The sequence below is a fragment of the Cibotium barometz genome, chromosome 36 (genome assembly GCF_041138505.1).
Source record: "Cibotium barometz isolate CiBa-2024 chromosome 36, ASM4113850v1, whole genome shotgun sequence".
Taxonomy (NCBI): Eukaryota; Viridiplantae; Streptophyta; class Polypodiopsida; order Cyatheales; family Cibotiaceae; genus Cibotium; species Cibotium barometz.
The window spans coordinates 50,878,908-50,893,464 of NC_141081.1; the positions used below are offsets into that span (position 1 = coordinate 50,878,908).

Consider the following 14,557-nt stretch of genomic DNA (forward strand, 5'->3'; position numbering starts at 1 on the left):
GGAAAACAAAAAACAAAACAAAACAAACAAAACAAAACAAACAAAACAACAAAAACTAGAAAAAGAAAATTTTTTACAAAACAATTACCTAATTGAAGGAACCTTCCAAAAATAAACATAAAGACACACACACAATCATACAAAGACTTGATCATTAATAAGAACTTAAAACTACTCTACTGAGATACTAATCAATAACGCAAAATAGCAAAACAAAGAACTATAAACTCTAGTCCTAGAGCACTTACAAACAAGAACAAAACATTAAGCTAAACTTTAAAAAGAATAGGACTCGAAAGTGCAACCTTTAATTCCAATGTTTGTCCAGACATGAAGTGTAGGTTGATCAACTCTATCATGCATAGCGTGGACAATAAGCTACGACATCCCCACTCACGTCATCAGGTCATCAGTGCCCAAGAGTAGGTGCAGGTTTGTATAAGGTTATTTCAAAAGAATATACTTTATAAAACCAACGAGCTGAGTTTCTATCACTCTCCAGAGGTGATGGGCATACTCAATCATGATAGAGTCTAGCACTCCAAGACTACTCTATGTCAACAAAGAAACACAAACATAGGAAAGAACTAAACTAACTCTATAATCAGTTGGAGCAAGAAAGAGTTACAAATCAAACTTAAAAGACTAAACAAAGTTTACTTTGAGTTAGAACATCAACCCCTACTTTAAGATGGAACAAGCCACATTTACAAAAAGAGCCTTGAACTAAGAATTAAGTGGGTTTTTCAGCTCCCCACTTCTATAAAACTTGCTTTGTATCATTCTAAACGTTCCAAAAGCTGAAATACCAAAGATGAACTTACTTTTTATCATTTTAAACATTCCAAAAGTTGAAATCAATCATGATGATGTAGAAAACACTGCCAACATCCCAAAATGAAAGCCAAGTCATACATATGAATGATTAAATAAGCCTATAACAAGTGAAGCCATCAAATTGCACCACGTTTAACATTACACCAAACATCCAAGAAAGATGTCAAGCTTGATTGTCCCAAGGATATCTCATTGAAATATCTATCCCAAAAAAAAAAAAAACATGTGCAACCCAAGGAGACACCGAGATATCTATCCCAAAAAAAACATGTGCCAGGGCAAACTTACATGCATCACACATTGAACTATATGTGCTCATCCACTTCATGCACTCTTGTTCCCTTTCTCCTCTGCTGGTGTCTCACATACACCACTCACACCGGCTCAGCCTTAACTGGTCCTTCTGTCTGATATAAAGGGCCATAAGCCTCATATGACTTATTAGACATGCACTCTTGAATTTTCGCAATCCTCTCCTTTGCCGTCACCAGCTTTCCTTTTTCTTTCACCAGCTTCATCCATGAAAGTGGCCAAAACCACAGCCTAGAGAGCCTTTCGACTTCTGCAGAGATTTCCAGGACCTCATTTCCATAGGCCTCAAGCACCAAATCGGCATGCATTTCCCGGCTGCGGCCGGAGATAAAGTACACCTTTTTCTTATAATACAGAATGCAGGGTTCAGACAGTACCTTGTCTAGGTCAGGGACATAGTACTTCTGGAGAGCCACCAATGACACGCCATTAGACCCTGCCACTAAAAGCGTGAACCAAAAACCTACATCACGGAAATCCCTGCGTTGCCTCTCAAATCTGGCATGCTTTTCTGTGAACTGCTCCATTAAATACTCTTCTGTGGCGAGGAGGTCGCCATGCAGATACTCAGTTGGGCATGTCCCTCCGAGGTAGAGACACTTCTCAACATCCAGGTTATACTTATCTGGGTGGGTACTCATGAACTTTCTCAGAGCCTCCCTTATCTCCTGAGCGCTTGGAGGATAACACAGCACAAGTCGACCTCTGGTTCTGGTATCAGAGTTGGAAATTAGCCTGGTACTCTGCTCAGACCCCATCAAGATTACCCTGACGCGCTTACCATCAGCTTGCTTCTTCGCCCATGAAACTAGCTGTAAAACATCTGCTTCAGCCAGCTTTTCAATATGGTCAACTATGAAGACCAGATGCTTTCGTCTAAATAGTTTGACCCAGAAAGCCAATTCGCTAAGGATTTCCAGTCCTGACTCAGGACGCATCCATGACATAAAAAGACTTCTGTACCTTTGATTGATAGTCGCCTGTATGGCTTTGAAAGACTGTTGTGCAGCCCCGTCAAGATAAATTGCTGCTCCCCTATCCCTTGCAGCATCACATAACTGTGTAGTCTTACCGATTCCAGGCCATCCAACCATCATATAGAAAAATCCATCTGGAACTTTGTCCAGCAGAGCTTTAGTATCCATATTTGTAGAAGGGATCCACATCTGGTCTTCCCCATGATTCATGCTTGGGACATCTCCCCGGCATGCCAGATATACACAGTAACCCTCATTCGCAACCACCACCGTGAAAACAAGGCCCAGAACTGAACACCAGAACTTCAACCTGGAAGGGGAAGATGCGAGAGGAAGGCCTGCGGAGGAGGATGGGGTAGAGGAAGATGTGACAAGTCGACGGAGAGAGAAGGCATCCCTGTGGTGAAGCATGCCTGTGGTGATGTGGGGCGCATCCCGGAAGCCACCCCCCTGTGGTGAAGCATAGGTGTGGCGGGCCGAGGATGAGAGAAGCCGAAACTGGATACGGGCACTGGAGGTTAGAATCCGCCTCATCAATCGACTGTGCAGTTCGAAGTGCTCGAAAACAACCTAGGGTTTAGGCCGCCGCCATTGTGCCCAAACCAATAAATTGAACCCCCGTCGGATTTGGGCAGTTTAGGATACACACCTGACACCGCCAAAAGCTCCGGCCTTTTGCACGCCTAGTTGGCAGCTGACTCAGCTCCAAATCCTTACAGTGGGCCCCTGAGCTTTGAGAAGGCCCTCATATTCCCGGTACTTTATATGGATTCGAGGGGATATGAGATGACGGGAAGGCCTCATGTAGGGCATACATGTGTGCACCTTAGAGCTGGACCCAGTGTTATGTCCTTGCAACCAGTGCAAATGGGCGGAGCTACGACAACGTCGTGTAATGATGCAGCATGTGGAGGAATACGGACAGTTTGATCCCACCATTATTGATCAAGTGGTTGCACAACATATTTCATTGGTAAATTGATCGTAGTACGTGGATGTCTAAAGACTGTGTGGATCTTTAAATTTACGGACAGTTTGATCCCACCATTATTGATCAAGTGGTTGCACAACATATTTCATCGGTAAATTGATCGTAGTACGTGGATGTCTAAAGACTGTGTGTATCTTTAAATTTATATGTGGGCTATGCTTCTCACAGGACTCCAACATTGGGGAAGCGACAAGAGTCCTGCAACCAGTTAGGCGGGTTTGCATGCGGTCTGCGGTCCAACCAAGTGGCGGGCACTAAAGGTTTGCAAAATGCTATGCCTATGGCTCTTGATGTGAATGCCAATAAATATCCACACGTGGAGATGCTCGAACAAGAGATGGATGACATGCTCGAGGCAATTTTTGAGGCAAGTGATCCTGTGGCCGAGGGTATGAAGCAAGAGGCTCGTACACCCTTATATGAAGGCTCGAGGATTTCCCGTCTCTGAAGACAGTCCTTACGTTGCTAAACCTTCAAGGGTCATTTGGTTGGAGTGATAAAAGCGTCACAGAGCTATTCAGGTAATGTGTGTGCATGTTTTAAACAAACGACTATTGCATCTTTACAATGCTTGCTCGATGTTCAACGTGGTGTGACGTGTAGGCTTTTGAAGAATCACATATTGCCGTCTCAGAATACAATGCCGAGCTCCAGAGATGATGCAAGAAAGATACTCCGAAAGCTGGGCGTAGACTATAATTCCACACATGCTTGCCCCAACGTGTCCTCTTTCAAAGGGAGTACAAGGACTTGGAAAAATGTCCAAAGTGTGGTGCTGACAGATATCGTAAAGATCTTTGAGGGGAAACTATGCCGGAGAAGGTCTTGAGGCATTTTCCACTAATACCGCGCATTCAACACATGTTCAGGTGTAAATCAATTGCAAGCCTTATGTCTTGGCACTCCCAAAATCGCTCCACGGATGGTGTGCAACGCATTCTTGCAGTTTGCATGGCATGGAAACACATCAAAGAGACTTGGCTAGATTTTGCAAAAGAGCCCTCGGTATTTGCGGCTTGGTTTGGCAATGGATGGAGTTAATCCATTTGGTCAGCGCCGCTCGACAACATATAGTGTGTGGCCCATAGTTGTTGTGAACTACAACATTCCACGGTTGACGACAAAGAAGGGGCATTTGATATTCAGCTTGCTAGTGCTTGGTCGTTACAAGGTAAAGAATATGGATGTGTATCTACAATCGCTTATAGATGTGTATCTATAATCGCTTATAGATGAGCTCAAGGAGTTGTGGTTCGACATCAAGGTGAAAGACAAAAGCAGGCACATATTAGAGGCATACTTATGTGGACTATGCATGACTTTTGTAGCTATGGGGAGTATTCAGGGCTTGTCACTAGTGGCTACCATGCATGTCTAGTTTGTGGGCCAAGACTGGATGCACGAAGGTCACGTGCACTTAAAAAGATGATATTCCAGGGCCATAAATGTCATCTAAAGCCACATGAATTGCGTGAAGGATTCATCGGGCGTCGACCTCCACATATGGTCGCGAGAGACATTGGCAAGCCATGAAGGCGCTTGATGAAGGGCTCCCCAATGGGATGAAGAGGTATTCTATTCTATTTCAACTACCTTATTGGACAAGTCTTTGCATCAACCATCTCTTGGACCCAATGCATATCTTCAAAAACGTCGAAAGTTTGTTGTGGGACCACATCAATGGTGCAAAGGATTCACATGCAGCAAGAGCAGATCTGCACAAGAGGTTGGAATCATGGACCCACCATCTCTGAATTTCACTTTGTTGCCCCTCTTTGGCACCTTCTTAAATCATTTTAACCAGTCATTGTCTCTAAAGTCTGCCTCAGTCAATATTCATGCATCCACTACAGAGTCGGTAAGGTCATATACTTCGTGTGCTTGGGCTTTGTTCATGCAAAACATAGTCTTCCTCTCAAAATGCACATATGGAGGACACCAACACATCTTGCCCTGCAAAATTCAGGATAAAGAAACCATACATCAATGCATGGAGAAGTAGCCAACAAAAATAAAGTACATGAATGCATGGACAAGCCAGTAGCCAACAAAAAAAAAAACATACATGAATGCCTGCACAAGTAGCCTTTCACAGTAAAGTACAGACCTATAGCCTCTCACTATAAAGCCAAAAAAAGAAAAAACCATACATGAATGCATATACAAGTAGCCTCTAACTGTAAAGAACATGAATGCATGTACAGGCATCTTGTCCATGGACAATGTCACCCAAGTTACCTGCACCTATATTAAATCATCTTTTTCTGTATGATTATTAGGTAACAAGACTTTTTACAGCTAAAATTTCATACAACAAATGATTTATTTCAATGAGGAAAAAAATATTGAAATACTATGAACCAAAAGCACGTTGCAGGGATGAAGAGGTTAAGCTAAAAGCAATGGATGGGTTTATGGTTGGTGAGGTAGATGGGGTTTAGATACAAGTTCTTGATAGTGGCACAGTTGGTGGTGAATCTTTGCAAGTGAGTAATCTGTATGCCTGCACAAGAAATTAAAAGAAGGTATACAAGTGGTTTGCTTTCAATACATAGAAACCAATTAGTCCGGGCTCTCATCTTGACACACATACATCAATAGTTGATTACCTTGTGAGCGCGGAAATCTATGATAGACAAAAGCACGTAATTCAAATTAAACTAGAATTAAATATTGCAATTATAAAAAACTGAAAGAACATTAAAATAGAACACTGCACAAACGCAAATTGTTCATAATTGACAACAACGATACAAAATTTTTAAGAAACGGGATCTTGTAAAGTAAGAATAATGGAATTAATTAATTATTTTTATGTATGTGCTACAACCTTAAGGGTCAGATAGTCAGGAAAGGTTTTCATTGGGCACTATTGAGCTCTAATATGTTAATTATGATTTTTGGTGGATTTGAATGCATGAAAGGACTTATTTTAAGTGATACAATTCGTCTAAGCCTAAAAAAGTAAAAATTAAGTCGCTTTTATAAAAGTCACATTTACGGCTATTTGGAGCATAATTTTACAGTTCTACTAGACCTAGATCACGACTCTAGACAGCACAACTCTGCAGTTGATTAGGGAAGTTTTTATGTTGATTATTTCTTAATTTACTAGAAAAGCTATTGGCCCTCTACTTGCTTTATTTCTTCTGAGCCTTCTTTGAAGGAGTGGCAGATCAACGGAAAGTTGATTGGCCCTCTACTCCCTTTATTTCTTCTGAGCCTTCTCTAAAGGAGTGGCAGATCAACGGAAAGTTGATTGGTCACAAAGTCAAGATCAAGAGGGTGGAAGTGAAATGGCTGTCTTGGATGGTAGAAAAGTGGAAGAGGGCAGATTGCAGGGTGACATTGTATTATTGCAAATTGAACAAAAAGTTACGGAAAGCTTCAGTGTCTGGAAGACTCAATTTATTGTTGTGGAGGATATTGCACCACAAACTGCCTATCAAGGAGCTTACTGCCAGATGGGGGGAAGGTAATCCCATGTGCCCTTGGTGCAAAAGTGGGAAGGAATCATTAAGGCATTCTTTGTGGGATTGCAAAGTAGTACATCATGTATGGATAAAGGTGGAGAAGTTCCTATCCCAATGTGGAGTACTTGATAAAATTAATTGGAGGCAGGCACTACTTGGCATGAGGGTCTAGCTTCCCCCCATATTACATGATATGTATATACATCTAAAAGGGGGGAAGTTGCTGTGGGGGCCCAGGGACATCGGACCACATTGAAGTTTTAAAGTTAAAGATTAATGGATAATACGAGTTAATTAGAGGCAGGCACTACTTGGCATGAGGGTCTAGCTTCCCCCCATATTACATGATATGTATATACATCTAAAGGGGGGAAGTTGCTGTGGGGGCCCAGGGACATCGGACCACATTGTGAATGTATATACATGATCGGACTGCTAAACCCTAACAAAAATTAGCTTTGCGGAATCAGAAAGAGAGAGAGAAAGTGGGGGGGCACGTGCGCACGTGTGCGTGCGCACACACACACGCATGCACGCACACACGCACACACGCACACACGCATGCACGCATGCACGCACACATGCATGCACGCATAAATCTCACCAAATGCTCCGCTTCCGATCTTGCGCACAATTCTATACCTGGAGCCTACTATCGGATCCATGTCTATCTCTCAGTTACCTATTGTGGTGGTTTTTAATAGGTAGCAACATATAGTACGTAGTGGGATTCGAACACATGTCGATTTGGAGAATTAAGATGGTCTACCAGGGATATGATGGATCACCGAAACCCAAAAAGAGAGGCGGTGGGGATGAGGGAGAGACTCTCTCCCTGATTTACGTAAGCTCTACAATATTGTTAAAAGAGAGAGAGGCGGTGGGGATGAGGGAGAGACTCTCTCCCTGATTTACGTAAGCTCTACAATATTGTTAAAAGAGAGAGAGAGAGAGAGGGAGAGAGAGAGAGAGAGAGAGAGAGAGAGAGAGAGAGAGAGAGAGAGAGAGAGAGAGAGAGAGAGAGAGAGAGAGGCTTTTAACGTCGTAGGAACAATCCCAAGAGACCACAATGATCTATTCGACGAGAGGTGAGATTTGAACACAAAACGTGCCAAATCTCACTTCCATGAACCTGTACATAACATTGCTTCAAGAATATTACACAGAGAAAAACTTTAAATTAATCTTCTTCATGTTGGTGGTTTACCAAGATTGACCCCTTGCTAGGATCCCAATAGTCTCCCACCCCAATTGCATGCCCACCCATCTACATACCAACAATCAATGTGAGAGAGATTAGCATCCCCCACCCTCTTGTCCAAACGTGAGAAGGAGAAACTCCGAAAGGTCTCGCTAAATCCTTCCACATGCCAAGCATCTAAAATCCTTAAGGCAAAGCATAGTATCTCCCAAGTTGTTGGCTTAGCACCCTAAATGGTGGCTACCACCCGGCCTATCCCGTAGCACGTTGAAGTCTCGTCCCATACACCAACACTCAGCTGTGGGTAAGGAGTCTCCAATCAGCATCCAAATGTTAATTTGGCCACTCGACCGGCACATTAGGAGCATATACATTAAGAAATCCAACCTTGTCCTCTCCTATGCACATAATCATCCACTCTGCTCTCTAGGGCATTATGATGCCTTTGTCCTTAATCACAAAGCACAAGGTCTCCCCAATAGCAATACATACACCTCCCTAGGCACCAGATGTGATGTCCTCCGCGAGCTAGGTATAGCTGTAAAGATTACATATCACGTGAGATGTGTGTACGTCCTCGTCGCGACCTGATCTTGTCGATTTGAGCCGCCTTTGTCCCTACCGTTGTCGTGCTCCCTTTCCATGTTCTGTTGTGCACCCATTGATGCCACCGTCAATCGGGCCCCCTTTTCTCCCTTGCGTCCTGATCTTGTCGATTTGAGCCGCCTCTATCCCATTCTCTTTGCTTCCCTGTCACCCTCTTTCATCCCATTCTCTTTGCTTCCCTGTCACCCTCTTTCATCCCTTTCTCCAACTATGCACACAGATACCTTTCTTGCCTCTCTCCCTCTCTCCTCCTTGCGCACCCACACATACAAACACACACATAAACTCACACATACACACACACACACACACACACACACACACACATATCAGTGTCATTCAATCGTGCAGATTTGTCTTCTTGGCGTGTACTCTCATCATCATCCGCAAACCACTAATCTCCTGTCACACTTCAAGGTTAGTGTTTCCCTTTTGTTGATGTGTCTGTTTACTAATGAAGTCATTGATTGCTAATAATCAATCTAACTACACACCACTTAACCTTCACATTAATGCACTAATACAAAGAAATATTCATTTAAATGCACTAATTACCTACACAATAATTAGCATTCTTATTTATGCACTAATCCATGCACTAATCTCATATTAATGGAGTAATTCAAAAAGGATAATTACCAAGAAATTGAAACATAAACAATGAATAGTACCTTGTACTTTTTTGTAATAATCCTCTTGGAAGAATTGAAAACCTCCTTGATTGCTCAAAAATCCCTCTAAAATTCAAGCTTGAATTTTGAATTTGTGTAGGAAGCCTCCCACTACAAGTTTGAATTTAGAAAATTGAAAAATTTTAGAAAATGAAAAGACAACTAACCAAGATTGAATTTTGAATTTTCCCCCTAGATTCAAATTCAAATATCTTGTTCAACTTTCAAATTCAAATTTGGGGGGAAATTCAAATTTCAAATTTCCCGCCCAAACCCTATGTAGACACTCTTGAGAGGCATTCTATGGCCATAGGGCCATAGGTTGCCCTTTTGAAGCATCCAAAGGTTTATAGGCCCTCCCTCTCAAGCACTTTTCTAGGTATATTCCTATGCTCTTCCTTTCGGCATAACTATGCTTGAGAAGCATGCTTCTGGCCTAGTTGGCAAAGGCCAACTAGGCTCTTCATGTTAAATCTTGAGAGGCACCCTATGGCCACATGGCCATAGGTTCCTCTTCCCAAAGCATTCTTCGAGATAGACTTGCATACCTTGACATGTTGCTTCAAAAATCTATAGGAACTCTTTGGAAGCAGCCAATGGCCACATAGCCATAGGCTCCCACTCCCAAGCATTATTCTATCTAGCATAGACTCTTCTTCGTCACTCTTGAGAGGTAGCCTATGCTAAGACATCTCATAGCATCCCCCTTTCAAGAATTCTTTATGTGGTGAATCACCTCCCCATAATCACTCTTGCATCCTTTTTTAGGGTCATCAACCATCCATAACTTTAGAGGAACCCTATGGCCATAGGGCCATAGGCTCTCCTTTTAAAGAATCCTTCTAGCTATATGTGCATCTCTTCACAGGGTGCATCACCCCTACATATTCCTTCTTAGGAGGTAGCCTATGGCTAGAGGGCCATAGGCCCCCCTCTCAAGCCTTCTTCTAGTTTGGCTCCTAGGTTCTTCTTAGTAAGTCTTCAGAGGCATCATATGGCCACAAGGCCATAGGGTCCCCCTCTCTAAAATTTGTCTACCTAGATTTGCATCCCTTGACATGGTGCTTCACCACTCCATAGTTACTCTTGGGAGGCAATTTTTGGCTAGAGGGCTGTAAGGCCCTCTCTACCTTTCTTCTAGCTGTTTCATTGGCATACCCTCTCCATATTCACTCTTTACATGGTGTATCACCTCCCCTTATTCACTCTTTGGAGACACCTTATGGTAAAAGTGACATAGATGTCCTCTTACAAGAAGTCTTCTTCTTGGATCTTCATCTATTTACATGGTGCTTGACACTTGTATAATCACTCTTGAGAGACACCCCTATGAAGTAAGGACCATAGGCTCCTGCTATACCAAGCATTCTTTCCACTAGATTTGCATGTATTCACATGGTGATTCACCTCTCCATAGTCACTCTTTGAGAGGCACCCTATGGCCAAGGAGCCATAAGATCCCCTCACAAGAGTTCTTCCAACAATCCCCTAGCAAGCACTCAACTTTCCATAATCATTCCTATGAGGCAATCTATTCTCAAAGAGAAGTACTCTCCCTATGCATTTTTCTACCTAGATTTGCATTCAAACACAGGGTGCATCATCCCACCATAGCTATGTTTGAGAAGCATGCTTTGGGCATAGGTTCCACCTCTAAAGCATTCTTTAAAGTAGATATGCATCCTTTAGAGGTTGCAGCACCCCTACATAATAGTAACTCTCAAAAAGACCCTATGGCCATAGGGCCATAGGCTACTCGTCCCAAGAATTTTCTTAACTAGATCTAAAGGCTCTTTGTAGTCACTCTTAGAGGTACGCTACGGCCAAAGGGCCATATGCTCCCCCTAAAATCCATTCTTCCAACTACATTTACATCCCTTTACTAGGTGCCTCACTTCTCCATTGTCACTCTCTATAAGAACCCTATGGCCACAAGGCCATATGATCTACCTTTTGAAAATGATTCTAGCTAGCTAGTTGTGCATCCCTTTATATGGGCCATCAACCCTACATAATAATTTTTGAGAGGAACTCTATGGTTGGAGGGCCCTAGGCTAGTTGTGCATCCCTTTATATGGGCCATCAACCCTACATAGTAATTTTTGAGAGGAACTCTATGGTTGGAGGGCCCTCTCTATCATTCTCTAGCTAGGTCCATTGCCTCTTCATGGTAAGCCTTAAGAGGCACCCTATGGTATTATGGCCATAGGTTCCTCTTCTCAAGGCATTCCTCCACCTAGACTTGCATACCTTGACATGGTGCTTAACCAATTCATAGTAACTGTTGGGAGGCACCCTATGGCCACATTGCCATAGGGTCCCACTCTCAAGAGTTCTTCTAGCTATAGTCTCTTCTTGGTCACTCTTGAGAGGTAGCCTATGAAAAGACATCCATAGAGTCCAACATTTCAAGCTCTCTTTACATGGTGAATCACCTCCCCACAATCACTCTTGCATAATCGCCTCCCCATGCTCACTCTTCCATCCCTTTGTAGGGTCATCACCCACATATACATTTAGAGGAACCCTATGGACATAGGTCAATAGGCTCTCCTTTTCAATCATGCTTCTAGATATATGTGCATCCCTTCACATGGTGCATCACCCCTACATAGTCCTTCATGAGAGGCACCCTATGGCCAAACAACAATAGGCCACCCCTCTCAAGCATTCTTCTAGCTAGCCTCATAATCTCTTCATAGTAATTCTTAAGAGGTATCATATGGCCACAAGGCCATAGGGTCCCCATCTCCAGGATTTTATTACCTATATTTTAATCCATCTACATGGTGCTTTGTAGAGCGGTTCTCTCTACCATGCAATATAGTGCTCATAGAGTACTACCGATCAACAAATGTGTTAAGAAACACAATGTCAATCCGAGGACTCGACCCGATTAGTGCATGAAGGCTTATCCCATGAGGGAGAGTTCACATACACAAACCACCACTTGACGATTCAACCATTCAACACCTCAATCAATCTCTCAATCCCTTAAATCCACTACACTAATCAAGAGAACAAGCAATGCATAGCAATCTCTTAATCCCATTCAAACATTGATTAAATCTTAGCTTTCCCTAATGCCTACAAACCCATAAGTGTGCATCTACTAACCCACAAGCTTAAGCAAGCAGAGAATGTAACATTCACAAACCCACAAGCTCATAGAGAGAGTCTATCCGTGAATAACTCATTGCCAATGAAGTGGGCAAGAGCTTGCATCAATAGAGACTACACACACACACTACAAGCATGCAGCATACACAAGAGAAAGAAAGAAGCATTCAACTAATCATAGATTAATCTACTTCAATGATGTAAAAACAGATTAAGAGAAAGAAGTGGAGCTATACTCATTGGAGCTTGATGCTCATTAGAGTACAATAGAGAGAGAGTTAGAGAGCTGCCATAGCTTGAGAGCTCAAGAGCTTCACTCAATAGCTTATGAGAATGGCAAAAACGTCCACTTTCTTTAGCTAACATCTCTTTTGTAGAGATGTCCCTAACCCTAACCCTAGGCCTCTTTCACACATGGGCGGACAACCCCATAAGTGAGCCTTGCTTAATACACTTAGAACTCTCATTTAGAACCCACATTGGCCTACTCCTAAATATGAGCAATGGTGATTGGACCTTTCTTTCTTTCTTTCTTTCTTTCTTTTTTTTGGTGTGTGTGTAAAAGATGAATAAAGAGGAAGGTTCCATCCCAATGAGACCCAAGCAATGGCCAAGAGACCTCCGCCAAGAGAATCTAAAGGCCGTTAAGTATCTCAAGGGCGACAGACCCTTTTCTTTCTTTTTGACATAAGGAGTACCCCATGAAGATGAGGGCATCGGTCTCGAGGGCCCATAATGTACCCCAGAGTCCTACCAACATCTATCAAGGCGGTAGATTCCTTGAAGGTCTTCTTCTTAATCTTTTAGACGTCCGTGTTCACCCCATGGAAACCAAGGCATCGGCCCCAAGGTGCTAAGACAACCCAAGGTCCTACCAAGCATTCCACATGGCCGTAGACACGTCATGTCTCAATTCACTTGTATATATTTTTTGGGGCATGATTTTCATAAATTTTTTTATTAATTGTAGCACCTAGCCCATACCTAAGAGGTAGCTACCACTAGGGATAACTACTAGACTTTGAGAGCATAAGAACTTGGCATACTCCGTTGGCATATATCTTACACCATCTTCAAATAGAAATACCTTCTACTAAGTCCTCTAATAATCTAGAAATCACTCACCACATGGTAACAACTAATTTAAAACTTAAACCAGCCAACTATGTGTGAACATGCAAACAATATATGCAAAAGTGAAAAGCACATAAAGAACAAAAGATTATGATTTGAATACACCTGTTGTAGTGCTTGCTTGTTGATGTTGTGCAGATTGCTTCTCTTTGCTCTTTGTAGGCATTGCATGTCTCTCCCCTTCCTAATTTGTGTGCACGGTAGGTGGACTATTGGGGCGTGTTTGTATGCTCTTGTTTAGCTGAGATCTCTGCAAAATGTCTGATTAACAAACAAGAAAAGAAAAGAAAAAATAAAATTTGTTATTGGTGCCAATCACCGAATATAGCCGAGGGAAAAAACCCAGTGGGAGAAAAGTGCCTTGGCTTGTTGATCTTATTGTGGAGTCGATGAGCTTATCCTTGCACTCGCGGTGGATCCGTGTCCACTTCTGCTGGAAAGATGGTATCAATCACTTCAAGATGCAAGGACAACCCTGTACAAAAGTCAGCCTCTGGAGAAGGTGGTAGAGGAAGGAGTGCTTCCTCGCTAAAATGTGGCATTGGTTCTATGGGAAGGTTAAGCAGACAATTCCGATTTTGGAATTGCTCAATATAGGTACTCATAGTGATCCAAAATTGACATGTTGAGGCTGGGGGAAGGAGGGCTTGCAAGATAGGTGGTTGCAAGTCATTTATGCATGTATCCCTCCATTGTTGTGCTTGAACCTCTTGAGGTAATCTACGTTGATTTGGTCCTCTCTCTGGTACTCTCACATTAAGAAGGTTATGGCGTTGGGGTGTAATTCCCACAATTTGTTTCATTAAGCCCGTGCCATATCGTCGAAAGTAAGAGCGGCATAGCCAACAAATGTGTGAAGCTTCTCCTAATACGAGTCGTGCACACTCTTGACAATGTGGAAATGGGTGATGCTGTTGATAGAATAAAGTGACAAAGTGATGCCCACAGCAAATTTCACCTAAGGGAGCATAAAAGTACCTAGAATGAGTTTGAAAAGGAGGAGCACTATAACCCCCGCGATGTTCAGGTTGAGTACTATCAGGGTCAATGCATGGTGGACATGTATCTCACCAAGTATCCATCAGGAGGTATCTGGGCGTAGAACAATGAAATTTAGAAACTTCAAACTTTATACACTCATATCCATCATCACAATCCCTATCAAAAACAATGTAGATAAGATCATCTCAAAAAGAACACAATCCTGTAATGGCAGAAGGAACCACATTAGTAAA

General features: G+C 42.6%; 1 protein-coding gene and 1 pseudogene across 1 annotated transcript; one reads left to right on the forward strand and one right to left on the reverse strand.

Moving 5' to 3' along the window:
- Positions 1 to 895: 895 nt before the first annotated feature.
- Positions 896 to 2,720, reverse strand: LOC147618024 (uncharacterized). Its single transcript, XM_086776264.1, has one exon. The coding sequence runs from the start codon at positions 2,658 to 2,660 to the stop codon at positions 1,212 to 1,214; it is 1,449 nt and encodes a 482-aa protein (XP_086632390.1). The 5' UTR covers positions 2,661 to 2,720; the 3' UTR covers positions 896 to 1,211.
- A 719-nt stretch (positions 2,721 to 3,439) lies between these two features.
- On the forward strand, positions 3,440 to 4,871 carry LOC147618025 (uncharacterized; annotated as a pseudogene).
- The last annotated feature ends 9,686 nt before the right edge of the window (positions 4,872 to 14,557 follow it).

Coding starts and splice junctions, on each gene's coding strand:
- LOC147618024 (XM_086776264.1), bottom strand. CDS start 2,660: ATGAGGCGGATTCTAACCTCCAGTGCCCGTATCCAGTTTCGGCTTCTC.